Genomic DNA, 17,909 nt, shown 5'->3' with positions numbered 1-17,909 from the left:
TTTATTTATCTTTTATTGTATTTTTAGTTCTTCTGTTTGTCTTTTTGTTTGCTTAAATATAAATAAAAATGAAAATGGCATCTTTGGAAATGAATGTTCTGTTCTTACCAAGTTTAATGGAAAGACTTCCTTAGACATCACTAGAATCTGAGAACATATCTGAAGCATCAGTACAACTGCAGTCCAACACTTGTAAATCAGAGAGAGACCCTTAGTTCTTTCAGTGTGCTTTTACATGATTTTTCATTCTTCCCAGCAAACCTGCCATCTACTATGATGTCCTTGATATCACAGTTCCTGTGTTATTTTTCAGGGATGCAGACTGGATACAGTATATAAAAGTATATTAATTCTCTCAAAATACTGGCCTTCTGGTGCTGAAACTTTTCTCTCCCTGGGCCAGACCTGGAGGATTTTTCTATGTACATTATTGAAAAAACTGTCATTAGGAGAGCTAAAAAGAAGTGTGAAAAGTCTTTGCAATTTCTGAATTTTTTTTTTTCATAGGAAGTATCTTAGAACTTGACCAGGTCTGACTCCATCTCTCAAAGAAAACTCAGAAACAGCACCAGCAAACTTAACTGCTTTATAAAATATAAAATAATTTTTATAGTGGCAGACATGGTCCAGTTTCCTTCAATATTTTTTCTGGTATATAATAATTCCTTTCAGGGTAAAAAAAAAAAAAGTAAATATGGAATGGCAAACTATTATTTTCTTGTTCTTTCTTTGTAACTGAGGACGGTTTTTTCTTTTTCTTTTTTCATATATCTTTCAATTAAGAAAACCAATAATTTAAAATGTGTTCAGTACTATTTTTCAGTAACTAGTAAGTAGATTCAAAAACATTTGATCACATGGTTAACACTAAGCATGCTTACATGTTATCTATTAACATGTTATCTATTACTATGAATTCAGTGGAATTTAAGGACATGCTTTAATTTGTAGCTACTATTTTCCCAGATTGGAATGAGATTATTTGTATGTTCTCAGTCTGAGCCACAGTTGACTTGGCTTGCATTATTTTTCCACCTTCATCTCTAAAGGTGTACAATAACATATACACTTCATATTGTCCCATCTTAGAAGAATATTTTCATTTAGTTGTTAATTAAGAGCTTTCAAGAGGAATGCTTTTGTTTCAGAATTGATGAGGATGACCAGAATTCCCTTAAATATGCTCTAATTATTATCTATTGAATCTGTGATTATTGATTAGTAAAAGCCTAAACAAAACTAAAAAGTCAAAAGATAGTAGCACTTCATGTAAATGCCCTCCCTGCTTTTGTGAGTTAAGAATGAGAGGTAAAGGACTGGGTCAGATATGTGGGGGCAGATGTGAAATATATTCCATTTTGCTCACGATATTGGAATTTCTTTTCACTGAAACCATGTTCTCACTCTGTAAGCAGCACAGCAGAAGTGTTGAACTTGTTAAGCTTTTCTGCTTGTTTTCAAGGCAGCCACTTTTTTTTCTATCTTGAAAAGTTGGAAGAATAAGTAATTCACAATCTACCTTGTATTTATATCTTTGTCTTAAATTAGGGAAATCAAGTTGTGTATTTCTCGTGAATTGGTTAAGAATTAAAGCACAAAATAATGCTGATAAATTAAGAGAATGAGTCACAAGGTAACTCAATATGATTTAATACATTTTCCTAAATATGTTAGATGTATAACTTTATAGAAAATTTATCTCTTTACTGCCATAAAACTAACTTTCCTGAGTGATATATCTTCAATAATTGTACAGTATTTTGATTCAAAAAATTTGAATAGATTGGAAAAGGTTTAAAAAATGCATTTTAGGAGGCCTTTTGACAGATGTGATTTAAAAGCTAAGGGAAGGCAATGCACCTGTCACTTTTAATTGCAGAAAGCTTTCCATCTATTAACTTCATTTTGCCAGAGGGTTCTAATGAAAAAGTTCCAGTATCTAATTTAATTTAATTTTCTTTGGGTTTGCCAGAAGAACAATTAATTTTTAAAACTTCCGACTATTAAGTTGTTCTTCAGAAATATGTCTTTCTGCTTTAGATACCATTAAGTTTAATCATACGCTTGTCATATCTTCAGAATATCTTGATATCTTTGAAGAAATATGGCATATAAAGGTAGACATATTGTCTGTAGTAGTAGGTATGGTTTGCAAATACAAATGTTAGTATGATTGGGTTATTCCTATCCATCATTAAACTGCATCTCTCTGGAGCTGTAAGTACATCTGTGCATGTCAGGCTTGTGTTATCGCCAGTGCATATGGAGACCATGTGTCAGTCTTCCAAGAGATATATAGCCTTGTGTAGAAGCAGGATTGGACATGCTTGTATTTCAGCTTCTAAATCAATTTCTGGGTCCTTTGCTACAGATGTTGGAAGCTTCAGGTCTCTAAAATACTATACTGTAATATGAACTTCAACAGAAGAATAAGCATAAAAGCAAATATGCATATGGCAGTGGATAGCAAGTGCAGTAGGGCTAGTGAAGAAACAAATCCTTACACCTTCTCATCTATCTTTGTAAATAACTTTTCAGTTCAATCACCTCAAATTTCTGAGCTGGTCCTCATCTCAGAGGAGATCTGTTCTTACTCAGCTGGAGGAGTGCATGCAGATAACTGTGCTTGCAGTTGCAAGATGCATATCCTAGGATTTTGTGGCTGGCAAAACTTGCTGAATTGCTTAGAGGTACAAATGGATTTGCACAGACTGCTTTAGCAGAAAGCCTAGTTGTGTAATACAGTGATGTTTTACCCCTTAATAGTGATAACTGATGTGAATACAATATCACATGTTTTAAAATTTAGGTTTATTTCTTGAAACTCAATTTGTGAAAATTTAAACAAAATGCAAACAAATAAAATCCTTAAGTGTTTTTTGGTATATTTTGGAATTAGGACACATGCAATTGAGATAATTATTCCCAGTGTCATCACTCTCCTTGGTCTCTATATGGTTACATAGACCTTTATATCCTTAAGTTGTCGTGAATGGCAGCATCAGTATCGTCCATCATCATCCTCAGTATGCTGTGCTCTCATTTGTTTGCAGTGACTTAAAGGATATTCACCTCATCCAACTGCCTTGTACACCCAAAAAGCAAAGCTAAATTCCTCTTCTTCAAGAAACTGAATTTAAAAAAAAATAAAAAAAATTACAACAAAAAGACTCCCACACACTAGACATGCAGACAACTTCCCCTCTGCCCCCCTGCCTGTCCCCCCCCAACCCCCCACTTTCTCCTAATTATTAAGGCTTCTCAGGAAGATTTTCTGGATATTTACTTGAGCAGGAGCTCCATCATCAGCTTCAAAAGGGCTGGAAAAATGGTTGAAGGGAAAGAATTTAACATGGGATTGATTCAGAAAAAAGAGTGGAAAACCCAGTGATAGCGGAAAAAATATGAAAGAAGGAATAGAAATTAGATTTTAAAGTTGCACTTAAGTACCATTACTTTGTGATGGCATCAGTAGAAAAGAGCAATCCTGGAAAAAAAAATTCTGAGCTCTATGGACTTTAAGCATTAATGTCTTAATGAAAATTTGCACTACTGCAAGTAGCTGACCTTTATTGTAACTTTGAGGCAAAAAGCAGATAAATGCAGCAGAGTGAAAATCCAATTTAAGATTTTCTTTAAATAGCATTAAATTAAATTTTACATGGATTATTTAATAGATGAGCTTTCCTACAATGTTTTAAGATAACGTGTGTGCCACTATCATGGAAATAGCATGTAGGCAGGGTTTTAATCTGCAATGGGATGCTTACACTTGGTAGTACTGTGATCCAGATTTTCATCTGAAATTGCCTTTTTAGATGGTTATTTTGTTAGAAATTGGTCATGATTGGTTCATTCTGGAGTTGCCAAGGTTTTCAGTTTTTTTTAACCACTAACCACTTCTGTATGGTTTTTACAATTTTACAAAGATTTTTAATTCTAAATGGCTCTTGTGTGGAGATAGTATTCAGTTCTTATTCTACTGATTAATTGTGGTGTCTCTATCATATTCTCAGTTCCTTTTACAATTTAAAAAAGCCTGCCTCTACAAATTCTTATTCTCTGGATGGCATTGAGGGGAAAGAGTGAAACAAGTTCATTGAAAGTGATTTGAAAAAGCTACCAAAATAGAAGGTGGGCTCAAGAGGACAGAGAACTTGGTGCCTCTGAGCATAAACTTAAATTAGGGAGACCTGTGGATTCCGTGATGCTCAACTAGGGTTATAAATTCTTTTAATCTTGGTGAATGAAAAATTTTAGTTACGGAATATTGGAGTATTTGTATCAGGAAATGCCCCATTTCCCAAAAATTACTTTTTCATTTTCTCCTAGGAACTTCTGATTAAATTGTCTAAACCAGCATGTAAACACAAAGTAAATACAATAAGCAAAACAATTAAATCCAAAAATCTGTCAGCTTTCTCAACCTAAATAAGGGAATTTGCTCTTACTATTTCATATTTATTATAAATCAACTAGAATATGATGTGGACACGCGTTTCTATCATTCTTGTTTAAATGAGAGTGTAAAGTATAAGTTCTTGTCCAGAAACCCAACTGTGCTAGGCACTGTACAAACACAGAATAAAAAAGAAATGAATAGTTTAAAAACTTTTACAGTATCAAAAATGACAGATGGGTATAAGCAGATGGTTGAAGTACTGGAAGGCAGTGGTATAATACTGGTCATCTTGATGAGCTGTAATTATGATTAGCTTAGCTGTATTCATTTTCTTAATCATCCATGGTAATCCTTTTATAATTGACTTTTTTCTTTTCTGTTTTTATTTTACTTGTTGGCAGTGACAGGCAACAGCATCAAAGCCTGAAGCATACACTGTATGAATGCACACATACTGTATAAAGCTAAGACTGCAATAAATCTGTCTTGTTGAGCAATCAGGCTGTCTCAAGAGACAATCCTAAAATTGTATTGTTCGATTCAGGTGAAGGAAGACTGAGCACAGTGCCATTCAACATTAATAAACTGCAAGATCCTTCTAGCTTACTCACAAAGATTTGGCTGCCCCTTGACATACTGTTCAAGGTTAGTTTTACTGTTAGGAAACATTTGGAGCACTCAGTTTATTGTTAGGCTTAACAGTTTGGGCCTATACTTTGCGAAAAATGTTTGTGTCTAGGGATGTAATTATTACTTACCTGTACTGCAGTAGCAGCGATGAGTAATGGTGCTGTATCAGGAATTTGCTCTGTTCACTTTTGAACAAAGAGAGGAATTGCCATGGTTCACTGAGTGGTGTTTCAGAAGAGAATTCACAGGGCTATAGATGGTAGAGTGAAACAAGACAACATACCAGGCAATCTTTCAATCAGTTCCTAAAAATGCTTACACTCTCAATTCCAAAGCAGGTGAAATAATATTAAATATTAAAGACATATTGACTGCTGCTAACTCTCACTAAAAAGAAGTTTTGTTACAGATAACAGTGGTGATGGATTTCTCAGACACTACTGGAGGCGTCTTTCAGAAAATGAAGTGGGAGTAAGTCCCTAAACTGAGCCAAATGGATATTTCAGCCATGTCTACCTTGAATTTGTCACTTCCCAGGAGTGGATTTTACCTGGCAATATCTTGCTTTATCCATTCTGAATCCTTAACTTGTAGTGTCTTTTCAAGTCTACTAATTGAGATATTATATTAAAAAATTAGTCACCAAATCATCTGTCAAAGGCTGATGAAATTAAGATAGCAGGAACTTCACTCTTTGTTTGCAGAGAAATTACCTTTTGTGGTCCTGTGTGAAAGAATAGTACATACTGGTTTACGTAATTTTCTATTTTGAAGTTAATTACAACCTGGATAAGTAAAATGGAGGAAACAATATGCATGAACAACGTATATGATTCTGAAGAATATATGCTTTAGAAGTTATTGTCTGTAATAAACCAGGCATATCTTCCAGTTTGACCAGTTTTAGAGTTTATGTGTTATGGAGAATCATTGAATTTCCCTTTCCATTTCCATTTCCCTTTCCTTTTTTCTCTTTCTTTTTTATGGGGATGCTTTTAAAGGACTTCAGGTTTTTCTTTGCAGGTTCTTCTATCACAAGCCAAATTTGAAGTAGCATTAGAATTCTCTCCCTTTGAAACTGTGGGTGGTCCTTTCCTCTCTAAGAGCTGCAATGTGTAATTATGCCTATTCCTTTTTTTTTTTTTTTTTTTTAAGTCTTAAACAAAGAGAATTACATATTAATTTAGTATAGCAGACTACTAAAGACTACTAGTCTTTTAAAAAATAATTTCTAAGAGTCCAGTGGCATACATGTGTGGCCCTAATACTCCTATTTTATTTTACAATGAACATTTGTCACACTAGAACACTATAGCACAATGGAGACTAAATGGTGACTCTCTTTAAGAAATTATTTTCAAATGATACCAGAGTATACAAATTGATTTAAGTGCACTTTTGGAGACACTGTAGAGTAGAATTGATTCTGTGGTCCATAGATTGACTTCCGTGCCAAAACTGCAATAGAAGGATTTTGTCTATTCCTAAGCCAAAATGTGATCCTAGGAAGGCCTGATAATTGTACTCTATGCTACTTTCCTTGTGAATAAATGACTAATTAGTAATACTCAAAATTATGAACAAGTCAATATATTGGATAGGTGTGTGGAGTCTGCTTCTCCAACAAAAACAGTCCAGCATTACTTGTCATCATTTCAATTTCTGATGATTTAACCTAAAAAATAAGGTAGAAGTTGCTTATTAACTAGAGGTTAGCGGTCTATCAGTACTTCTGCTGCAGTTCATAGAAACATAGAATGGCCTGGGTTGGAAAGGACCTCAAAGTTTCAACCCCCTGCCATGGGCAGGGTTGCCATCTACTAGACCAGGCTGCTTAGAGCCGAATCCTGCCTTGCCTTGAATGCCACCAGGGACGGGGCATCCACAACCACTCTGGACAACCTGTGCCAGTGCATCACCACCCTCTGAGTGAAAAAAAATCCTAGTTCATTAGTTTTTATCGTTTTTATCTGTGTTTATGTATGTGCTCTGCGCTTTATGAATCAGTGTCTTGTATCTGTGATTTAATAAATAGGTAGATAAAGTGGATGAAAATACCTGCTGTTTAAATAATACAAATAACCATATACTAATAGCTATAATAAGATTTATATTGAGAAATCTGTAATTCAATTATAAATTTATTAATGTATAACTGAGGAGAACAGAGATGAAAATAAACAGGGATATTTAATTTGGATATTCTTAGAAAAGTAGAAGACTCATTCCTTACCATGAGAATTGTAATGACTCAAATCGTTCTGCCCATATTGCAGTGGTGATTGCCCTACGTTGTGCAGTATGAAATATTCACTTGGGTGCTGTAGCTCATACCATGGCACAGGGAGTGATTCTGTTGTAGTGTGTGAATAGGCTGTACCTACTGTTTACAGCATATAAGTCTCTAGGGATTTTACTGAGCAAATGGAAATCAGTGCAAAATGCAAAGAGAGCCTGCAATTCTGTCATCTAAATTCTTCTTGTCTGCTTTGTACTCCTCAGCGTGGCACTGATACTTACTGTTACTGATAACATACTACTTTGATTGTCTGCAAAAGAGGGTTAATAGTACCTTTCTCAGATGTGAAATTTCATTTCTCTTATGGGAAACAAGTGGGTTTGGTGTGACCAGAGGTAACAATATACAGAACTAATGCTGGAATTTATAATTTAGGATTTAAATAATTGAAGTTAAATATTGACCTCTGTCATAGTGTTGTATCACTTGTGTCTTCATTAACAAGAGAAATATCTGCACTGGATGCTTTACTGTAGAGTAGAAGAAAAATCATTTAAGTAAATAGGATATTAAATTGTTTCTTTTGTAGTCAAAGAACAAAAGAATAATGTTGCAGTAGGGTTTTTGTTTTGTTGGTTTATTTTCTGTTTGTTTTGGTTTTTAAGGACCAGATATTACTCTGAATTGTTAAACATATGGTTTTTAAATATTTCTTTATTCTTTTCATCTTCGTTGATTTGTAGGCCTGCCATAAAGCTAGGCTTTGATAAAAGGACATGAGAACCTATTTGAGTATAAGATTATCTTCATAAATAAGTGATGCAGTACTGCAATTTGTAATACAGTAACTCCATAAAGTCAAACATATGTAAGTATTGTAACAATTAACTGGATAAGCCTCATTTGGCTGATAGGAAAGGTACTTACTTGTTTGAATACAGTAATATGTTTGCTGAATGTGAGATAAAAAGAAAAACATTGAGTTATAGATCAAAACATTCATGTTTGTTTAGTAGGTGCTTGCTATAATGTGGGACGTTTCTGCTATGATGGATATTTGATTTCCAGGCTTTATTAGGTTCAGTTCAGCTGAGCTGTTATTTGTTGAAGAATTGTCTCTCCGTTATGCTTTTCTTGCATTTAGACCATAATGCTGTATTTCAGCAGCACCTCTATTGCTGGATGGTTTTCACATTGGTTTGATTCCCACTATGAAGTTCTGAAAGTAATTTTCAAGCTTATATATGTTATCATAATATAGTAAAAATACAGGTTGCCAAAGCATGCTTCTGTGGCATTCAGAAGAGGTCTTAAAAGCTCTTGTCATGCTGGAACTTCACACCTGTAGAATATAGTTTTTCTGATTATCTGACAGTTAATGAAGGTTCATGAGCAAACAAAAATTAAAGTTTTCCATTACAGTACAAACTATTCCAGATAATATTGAATAGAAAGATATATTTATATTTCAAAGTCAGAAAATGGAAACCTGTCTGTCATTTTAGGAGGGAAACCCAAATCAGGAGTCAGCAAAACAGAAAAAGTTACTTAGCCATTTTGTCCTCTTTTTTGCAACTTCTCCAAATGGAAGCTGCTGCCAGCATTTTCTCAAAACCCTCCAAATAAAGTTATTTTGGATCTAAGAGTTTTTTCAAAGTTGAGTGATAATATAAAATAATCTCTCCATCCATTTCTCAAGACGCAGTTGAAACTTCTAACTGTGGCTCACTTCCACTATGCTGGCACATTGTGGCGTGTTCTTTTCTTCCTCTAGGATCTTAGGTTTTCCTCCTGCTGCTTCCCTGTAATGCTGAGAACTCCACTTTCCTTAACATCAAAACTGGGTGAATAAATAAGGGCTGGTGCTAACCTGGGCCTTGTGCCGGACTATGTCAGATATGGGATGCCCCAGTAAGCACACTGTCAGTGGTTTATGGGCTGGTTCAACCTGGTACCACTATTAATGGAGAGTGGGACCTACAGACCCATGCTCCAGGAGAGGGGAAGGGGGAAAAAGAGGGAAGGTAGGGAGATGGGCTTAAAAACACAAAAGTGGCAACGATCTGAGGAGGAAAACTAACTTACTAAATAAGATATCAGAATGAAAAATAACACAATATAATACAGTATAATTGGAATTGAGGTTAATAAATCAAATAAAATGAGAGTGTCCAAAGCTGAAGGCCTTACTCTAAAGCAGAAGGGAGATGGCTATGGAGTTCCCACTGCAGATGAGCAGCAAAAAGAGGCAGTCTCGGGACTTGCATGCAGTTTTATCTTTCCTTCTGAGTGGAAAATCGGAATGCAAAGTCATCTGGGATATGTAGTTCTCTTCTGAGAACCAGGTACCTGGAAATTCGGCAGTCCGTGGAACTGGGGCTTTAATTCCCAGTGCCTCATATGATGTTATGATGACCGATAATGAAAATCATAAAACCATGAAGCACACATACTGGAGAACAGTGCTGGAACATATGCAGTGCCACATAGATATCTCAATGATGATCCTAATGATACTAATCAGTGAACATCCTGTCCCATATCCAAACTCATAAATCTGTTTTTCAATCAAATGATTTTACTATAGTATTTGTTTTGTGTCTTTCTTTGCATGCTCCATAGCCTTATTCTCTACAGTGTCTTGCTGTATGTGGACATGTGGAGTTTCATGCAGAATATGGTTAGCTCTTGTTGAATGTATTGTTTTCCGGTGGGAGAAGTACCAAACAAGGTTTACTTTATTAATTTCAGAAGAATTTATATATTTATTCAGGACCCTGTGCATAAATAGTCACCTTCTGAATAGTTTTTATGAACTGACATAAACGAACTGATAACTATTCAGTACAGTGTTTGACTTGGTATTTCTGCATTTTCCTTTAAAAATAAGGACACATCGTTCATTCCTAGTACTCACTATTTTACAAAGTAGCAAATGGCAGTATAGATTTATGATATGCCTGGTCAGACACTGAGGGAGGTTAAACCATAGAGGAAAATAAAATTAAAAGTAATTAAATTTACAAGCAGGTTTGCCATCTTCAAAAGATTTATTGTTTTAGACAAACACATGGTTTTACCCACACAAGAAAACTGTGATATTCTTAACAGTGTGTGATATAGATATTATGTGTGGTGTTTCAATTTATATAATTAAAAATTTAGCACTCCTTTTAAAGTTGAATGGAATATTCAACGGGGAGCCATATATGGTGAGTAATAAAATAGCTGCAATGCAGTACTCCCTGCATTTTTTAAGAGCTGAAGCACTCTATCAGGCTCATTAATATCAGGTTATCTGAGGGCTTTACCCTCTGATAAAGAAACAATAGCATATGTATGTTTTCCAATTTTTATGCAAGAATAGATTTGTGTGTGAGAGACATTTATACCAATATTGTTATGAATTTCAAATGCTAAAAGGTTTCTAATTTTTGTTGTTGTCATTGTTTTGTGATATACTTCTACCTACTAACCAGTAAATATGATAAATAGAAATATACTGGTTTTGCCCTGTTCATTAGGAAGGATTCAGTAGAAACAGGGTTTTGGCAAGGTCTTTCTGCTTTTTCCACAAAGCATTATGCATCATGTTTACTAATATGTTCTGTAGAAAAAAAATGAAAATGATTATTTGGGAGGTGGAATTAAGAGGTTTACTATTTTAATTTTTATTTGTACATTTTTTCCCTGTTTCATCTGTTTATGAAAAACAGAAAGCCAAAAACTTTGAGGCATAATTTCAAATTAGTCAACTTCTTCTGTTCTATCATTGAAAATACCACATTTAAATCCTTAATCTTTGAAATAGGTTTAAAAGCTGAGGCATGTGTGATTATCCATATATTACATTGTATGTAAATTACCTGACCTGGTTTGTTTAAAAGGGAATTGTATTTTATGCAAGCATGATAATTCCAGGGCTTACTTCATCACTGGTCTTGGACATATTATAATATTTCTCCGCTTTTATCATAAGGGTTGAGTAATATGTTAATAAAAATAATTTTACTTATGTGCAACACATTTATTTTATGTGCAACACATATTTTAGAAACATAGCTGACCTTCTCTGGGAAAAATCAAAATGTACACTAGTTTTTCAAAGAATCAGTATATTTGGGCAAAAATTCAGATGTTGTGTGTTCTCTGCGTACCTTTATTTAGTTAAGCTTAGTTTGGTGTAAAGATTTTGTTTTCTTGTTTTGTTTTTGAGAAAATGAGGTTGCAGCCTGCATATTACAATTCAACAAAATGCTTAACATATACACAGCCAAGAGGTACCTGAAAGAAGCCATCAACTATCAACAGGATGGTACAATCACATCTAGAGCAGTGCAGGCACTTAGCTAAGACCTCTCTAACAAGAGCTCCACCTGCCCAGGTTGATTTTTGTGCAAGAATCTGGCATTTAATTCCAATATTCATGTCATCTCTTGGCTTGGTGAAACTATCCTGAGAACAGGTTTTGAGGACATCTCACACTCAAAGTTAGTGAAGTTATATAAAATTGTTCTGTTCCTGAAAATTTTTTAGCTCAAAAATGATTGGGTCAGCACACAGAAGACTGGGTGATGGAGGGCTCTGTGGCAAGACAGTGGATGATGAGCATTAAGCCCTCAAAGCTATGACTCAGTAGTTTTCCGAAAGGTTCAGTAGCTTCAGACTTTATAACTTGGAATATATATCTCTAGAAATGACTTAGCAGCATTGACAATTTAGTTAAGAGGCCTGTAGGACATCTAGGATCTGTGTAAGTTGGATTCAATAAAACAACACTATATCATCATGCTTTCTTTCAAAAACTGTATAGGATAACATTGACTACTTTACTCAAGTTTTCTACAAACATTTTGAATAAGTTCTGATGTTCCATAGCTATGCTGTTTATGTGAAGTCTTGGGCTGCTATAACTACACAGTATAATTTCTTTCAAAGACAATATCTTGGTCAGATTGCTGATTTCAAATGTGAAGACAGGCTCATGCTTCTCCTTTCAGAAATTTACTTTTATTCTTGTATAAGTAGGGTGTTCACATGTTTAGTGGCTTCAATTTTGTTTAAATTCATAGAGCATCTTTCATTTAAAAATATCAAATGCCAACATAAATAGTTCTAGGTGTACAGACATGCTCAAATGCTCCTTCTTTTTGAAATGGGAGGTGGTGCTTACACAGTTGTTAGAGCATGAAAACACCCAACAGGGTGAAAAGGAGATTTGCACCTTTTGTTATTGCAGAGTATAGACTGCAAAGTCAATGAACAGAATGTCCTCCAAAATGGTCCGGTCTTATCTACAAAACAGGTTTTATGCCCCATTTCCATTGAAAGCTAACCTGTGATGCATGTGGCTCTGGTTTTGGTTTGTTTGTTTGTTTTTTGTGACCAGTCTAACAATTGCAGTGGAATGAGTTAAAACTTCTTAAAAAAAAAAAAAACGGACCACACAGCAACTTGTTACTGTGTCATAGTTCTGCAGTGTGAAACTTAGATGTAATTTATGAAAGAGGAAAAAGGTTAAATGTTTGGTTAAGCCCCTCAAGGATTTTATAAGAAAACCTTTTTAAAACTGAGCAGATGAAAACCTGAAGTAATCAATAAATAATTACTTAAAACTTATCTATTATAAGTAGGCATAGATTTTATGTTGAAAATAGTATATAAATATTTTTAAAACAGAGAATTTTAGTAAGTATTTTAAGTAATTTACATTTCAAATTTTCTAATATTAGTAGGGAACACTAGTGTGCACAACCCTGTGCTGTGTGAAAATGGTGCTGTGGATGCATCTGGCTTTCTTTCACATGTGCATACACACAAACAGTCTCAGTGTACGGTTTACAGAGGGACTGGGCTTAATAGCTGTTACTGGTACATTTTTGCACTTGTGCTAAGATTTGTATTTAGCTGTGGAAAGAAAGAGAAGAGAAGGCTCTGAGGAGACTTCGTGTTTCACGGGATATTATAAATAGGAGGCAAATCAATTTTTTACATGAGTAGCTAATGATGGACAAGGGGAAATGTTTTTAAACTAAAGGAGTAGAAATTTACATTACATGTCATGGGCAAGTTTTCACAGTGAGGGTGGTAGGTCACTGGCACAGGATGCCTGGAGGCATTCAAGGCCAGGTTGGATAAGGCCTAGGGTAGCCTGATCTTGTGGTTTGCAGGTGGTTGGAAGTGGGTGATCTTTGAGGTGTCTTTCAACCCAAGCCATTTTATGATTCTGAACATTTGTATTTTTTATTTTTGAAATAATTTACACTATTTTCTCAATTTTGTCCATCTCCAACTTTTAAAATCATACAAAATGATGAATGATAATAATCAATTAACAGTCATAAAAAGTGTCACACACCATTACCTATTACCTTCTTCAGTATTTATTTATGACAGTGGTTTACATGGGTATATATATATATTTGTACTGTCAATTAGTCCTTGATCATGATATAAGTCACTATTTTTAACCACTTTACACACAATTTATATATTCATAAAATGTTCTACTCGATTAAATGTGTATAGATGTTTGCTATTTATATTTGTGATAGAATGTTTTAAAGGAAGTAGATTGTTAAATCATGTCACCGTAACATATGCTGAAGGCTGCCTTTTCATTCATATCATTTGAATTTATTGTCAGCAATGCAGTCATATCCTATTTCAGGATTACCTATGTGGATTGAAAATTAAATCATAGCTCACAGATGCTCTTTTTTCACATACTGTTAATAATAGCTAAATCAGGTCAAGTTTTAAATATACTGTTCAAGATACAGCAGTACAGTTACATGCACAAGTGTGAAAGATTTAATAAACAGAATGTGATTTTCCATAAACTGACAATTCCTCCAATAAAACAAACTTTCTGACAGTGTATGTGGAATTATTTTCAAAGGGATTATATTGATGTAAATTTTGCTGGAGTCAGGTAGTGTGGAATTTTATAAGTCTGCAAGCAATTATTTAAGTTCATAAATTCGAAAGAGATTTCCAGGAGTGATTTCTAATAACTGGAAATACAAGCTCATGCTAGATAACACAGAGAAAGAATACATGAAAACCATGATTGTTTGTATATAATCAACTGAGTGATTCCTGCTTATTCATTTCATCTCAGCTGCATGTCTTATCTCACACAGAAAGAGATATATAAAAGTTGTTGCTAAAATACAAAATATTAAAAACATTACTGTTAGGGTTCTTAATGTTAAAACATTATTGTTGGAGTGCTCATGGAGTGAGCTTTGGAGTGCTTGATGTTCTTGTGGAGTGAAGCTCCTGTTTTGGTTTCATTAAAGCAAAATCTAGCCACTCAAAATAGAACTGTTCCTTGACATGAATAAGAATTCTAGTGAAAATGTAGACTGTACACTTTGGATTTGTTTCTGAGTTGCATTCAGAGGCTTAAGCAAGCCTCTTCATCTGATTTCTTACCCACTGTAGATAGATGGATCTCTGAAAGCTTCCAAAAGGCATTATTTTATGACTACAAGGCAGATAGAAAGATCCCTTTAAAAACCTTGAAATTTTTGTGGTAGGTAGGTTCGTAGTACCTACATAGTGTAACAAATATGAACTAATTTGACTACTATTGGTACTTCTTTTTCTTAAATTACAAATCAGTTAAAAGTAATAACAAAAGTTTCATCAGAAACATTTATTGAACGGTAATGGCTGGAATTATTTTCTGACAGAATTTTTTGTTGCTGCTCTACACATAAATATATGTGACAAATTTTAAGTTTCATTTAATCTTCTTTTTCACAGTGATCTTAGTGAAAATCAAATTCAAGCCATACCCAGGAAGGCATTTCGTGGAGCAGTAGACATAAAAAATCTGTAAGTATTTTCCTCCTTCTTATATGTACTGTGATGATAATGCTTTGTCAATATAATTTCCTTTTGTTCTGTCAGATATCTTTTTGCTAAGTACTTTTATAGCTGCTCAAGTAATCTTTGCATAACACCAATCTTGTTTTGGCGAAATATTTTAACCTATCTTAAGCATCCTAAAATTGCCCATTATGAAATCTAAATCATTTAAATGGAGTTGAATGGAACAAGACATTACAAGTGTTTACTTATGATAACCTGAGTTTAATATTTGAATGTCAAACAACTTTAAGCATTTCATTGTTTCATGTAGAATAATCTGTTCTTCCTCACATCTAGGAGTTTGTGTTTTGTTTGCCTGTACAAAAGAAAGAAAGAAAAATCATGCTATTATCTACTTTTGCTCACATATGTTTTCTTTCTTCAGTATTTACTTTTCTCCCACAGTTTTCTTTGTGGCAAAATAAGCATTTTCTGAAACCTAGGCTAGTTTTCCTGCAGTAAGTGACCCTAAAGTTCATGGGCAAGTTTTGAATGCTTACTGCATCTATATGAAGAAATACATGCTTCAAGACAAAAGAAAGCAATGACTTTTTGACTTTGTGTTTAAGGTAGTGAGCCAGTTTAGTAATCTGAATGAGCTGAATGATCTGAAGATTGTCATGAACTTCTTTGGTAGGAAACAAGGTCCTCCACTCAAAAGCTGTAACTGTAGTTGTGACCTGGGGGCTCATTGCTTGTAAACAACCAGCAAAGACAGAGAACACATTCTGCTGGGGTCAAAAAAGACCATGGAGCAGCCATTGTGATGCAGCCATGAAAAAGTGTAATTGCTGTCTTATTCACATCAGTAAGAATAGGGAAGTACCAAGTTCTTATGTTTTCATATAATTCCTATGGAAACATTTTTTACTAATGGTAGTTGTCAATTTAGAGGACTTTGTAGTTGAACTACTTTGAAAATTGAGTGTGCCATGATTGCTGTACTAGATGCTGGATCTCCAGGAGGGAACCTCTTTGTGTTTTTGGTATCCTGCGGTGGACTCTGCTCCTTTCTACTGCCCTTAGCTCTGCACACAAATCAGTTTGGAAGGCATAAATTCAAGAATTTAGCAGAATGGACAAGCATTTTCCTTACTTGCATTGATTTTTAGGAAGGTGGGTTTCTTTATTACTCAGTGGAAAAACTAATATATTTTAATCTGTTATGCTCAAAAACTTGCAAGCACATCTCAAAGCAGCTTTATTACTTTGTTTAAAAGATATTTCATGAGATTCTATTCAGAACCATTCCCATCATTTTTCATGGTCTCATGAAAGAGACATGGCTACAAGGATAAGCTTGCATTTTTTGTGCATGGCCTTTTGTATTTGGAAATTGATAGAGCTAAAGAAAGAAACTTTAGTGTAAATATAAAAGAATCAATGAGAGTTTTCCATTATGTTGAAAATGTGCACAAAAAAGTAGACCTGTACTTTAAAATCTTTGTCTTTGGAAAGATAATTAAAAAAAAATTCATGAAGTCATATAATTGGCACAAAATTTCAAATCTTATCTGTGGCACATGTTGTGTTTATTGTGATACCAGGAAAACTACAGATATTTCATTTTTTATTGGTCCCAGAGATTAATCAAAATAAAAGAAAGAAATCTGATTTTTAGTACTTACAATGTCACTACGGCAGGAAGCACCAAGAAACACATGAAAGTAAATGCTACGTTCATTCCTGGTCACTCTCCGTATATTATGTGAGATATAGGTGTATCAAAATGACACGTGAGTTCATGAGGCAAGTGAGGTGGAGTCCAGCACAGCATTCTTGTAACTACAGCAGGTATTCAGAAAATGAATAGCTTTTGTACATTTCCAGAAGATTAGTCAAGATGGAGAGAACTGAATGCTGGCCTTCCGTTTAGCCATCTGTATTACACTTAAAGAAGGATGATTGCAAGAAATATACTACTTTTATTTCATTGTCCAAGAAATGAAGAAATCAGTGGATGAGTAATGTATGTGGAAGACATCTCTTTGAAAAGGGAAATATAAAATGAAGGCATGTGGCATCTGTGGAATGATTAAATAAGGATCAGCAACCACAGCTGCATTGCTGAGAACTGTCATAAGCGACATTCAGAATTTGTTCTAATTTAACTGTTTATTCTGTAATTGCCTAATAGGTAAGCATACTGTTAAAGATCTGTACCAAACATATTGAAGAGAGGTGAAGATATAAAGAGTAAAGAAACCTGCATTAGAAAACTTTGGAAATGCAAGTTTTATTTTGTCTAATATTGTCAGATAAACTACAATATAAATCGCAGGGGCACTTTATTAAATATAATGAGTGCATTTAAAATCATCCTGAGCATTAACTGTAAGCTGTTTAAAAGGCAGTTAAAAAATCTCACAGAAATCAAACTGGTTATATATTTTATTTTGCAGAATAGAGATTGAAGATTAATATTTCCACTTGAATTAGGAGCTGAAACATTTTGGAATAGATTTTATGGTTGCCAAATAATGTTGTTCTAGTTTTCACAGAGCAAAAGGAATTAGATATTAACTCAGAATACCTGAAGAAAATTGCTTCCCCTAAAGTTGGTAATACCACTAGGACCTTTTGATTTCCTGACAATATGTTAGCTCTAGAGCCTTCTTGATACTTCTCAGAAGCATCAGAAGCAGATGTCCAGTTTCCATGAGATAGGTCCATAGTTCCATTCCGGACATCTTCTTAATAATATTTACCAGATATATTCTGTATATGATAAAAGAAACAATTTGGGATTATGTTAAA

At 34.3% G+C, this 17,909-nt stretch overlaps 1 protein-coding gene across 2 annotated transcripts in view; it reads left to right on the top strand.

Annotated features, from left to right (window-relative positions):
* The window catches only part of SLIT2 (slit guidance ligand 2), a 231,580-nt gene that overhangs the window by 117,902 nt on the left and 95,769 nt on the right, over positions 1–17,909 (top strand). For both annotated transcript variants that reach the window (XM_065735731.1, XM_065735730.1), the window contains exon 5: positions 15,045–15,116. In XM_065735731.1, coding sequence (XP_065591803.1) covers positions 15,045–15,116 — 72 coding nt within the window. The remainder of the gene's footprint in view (positions 1–15,044; positions 15,117–17,909) is intronic.

Source organism: Cyrtonyx montezumae, unplaced genomic scaffold (genome assembly GCF_038088225.1).
Source record: "Cyrtonyx montezumae isolate F1298 unplaced genomic scaffold, pur_monq_1.0 scaffold_2, whole genome shotgun sequence".
Lineage (NCBI taxonomy): Eukaryota > Metazoa > Chordata > Aves > Galliformes > Odontophoridae > Cyrtonyx > Cyrtonyx montezumae.
The sequence above is the reverse complement of the archived record's forward strand: the minus strand, read 5'-3'. Positions and strand labels throughout refer to the sequence as shown.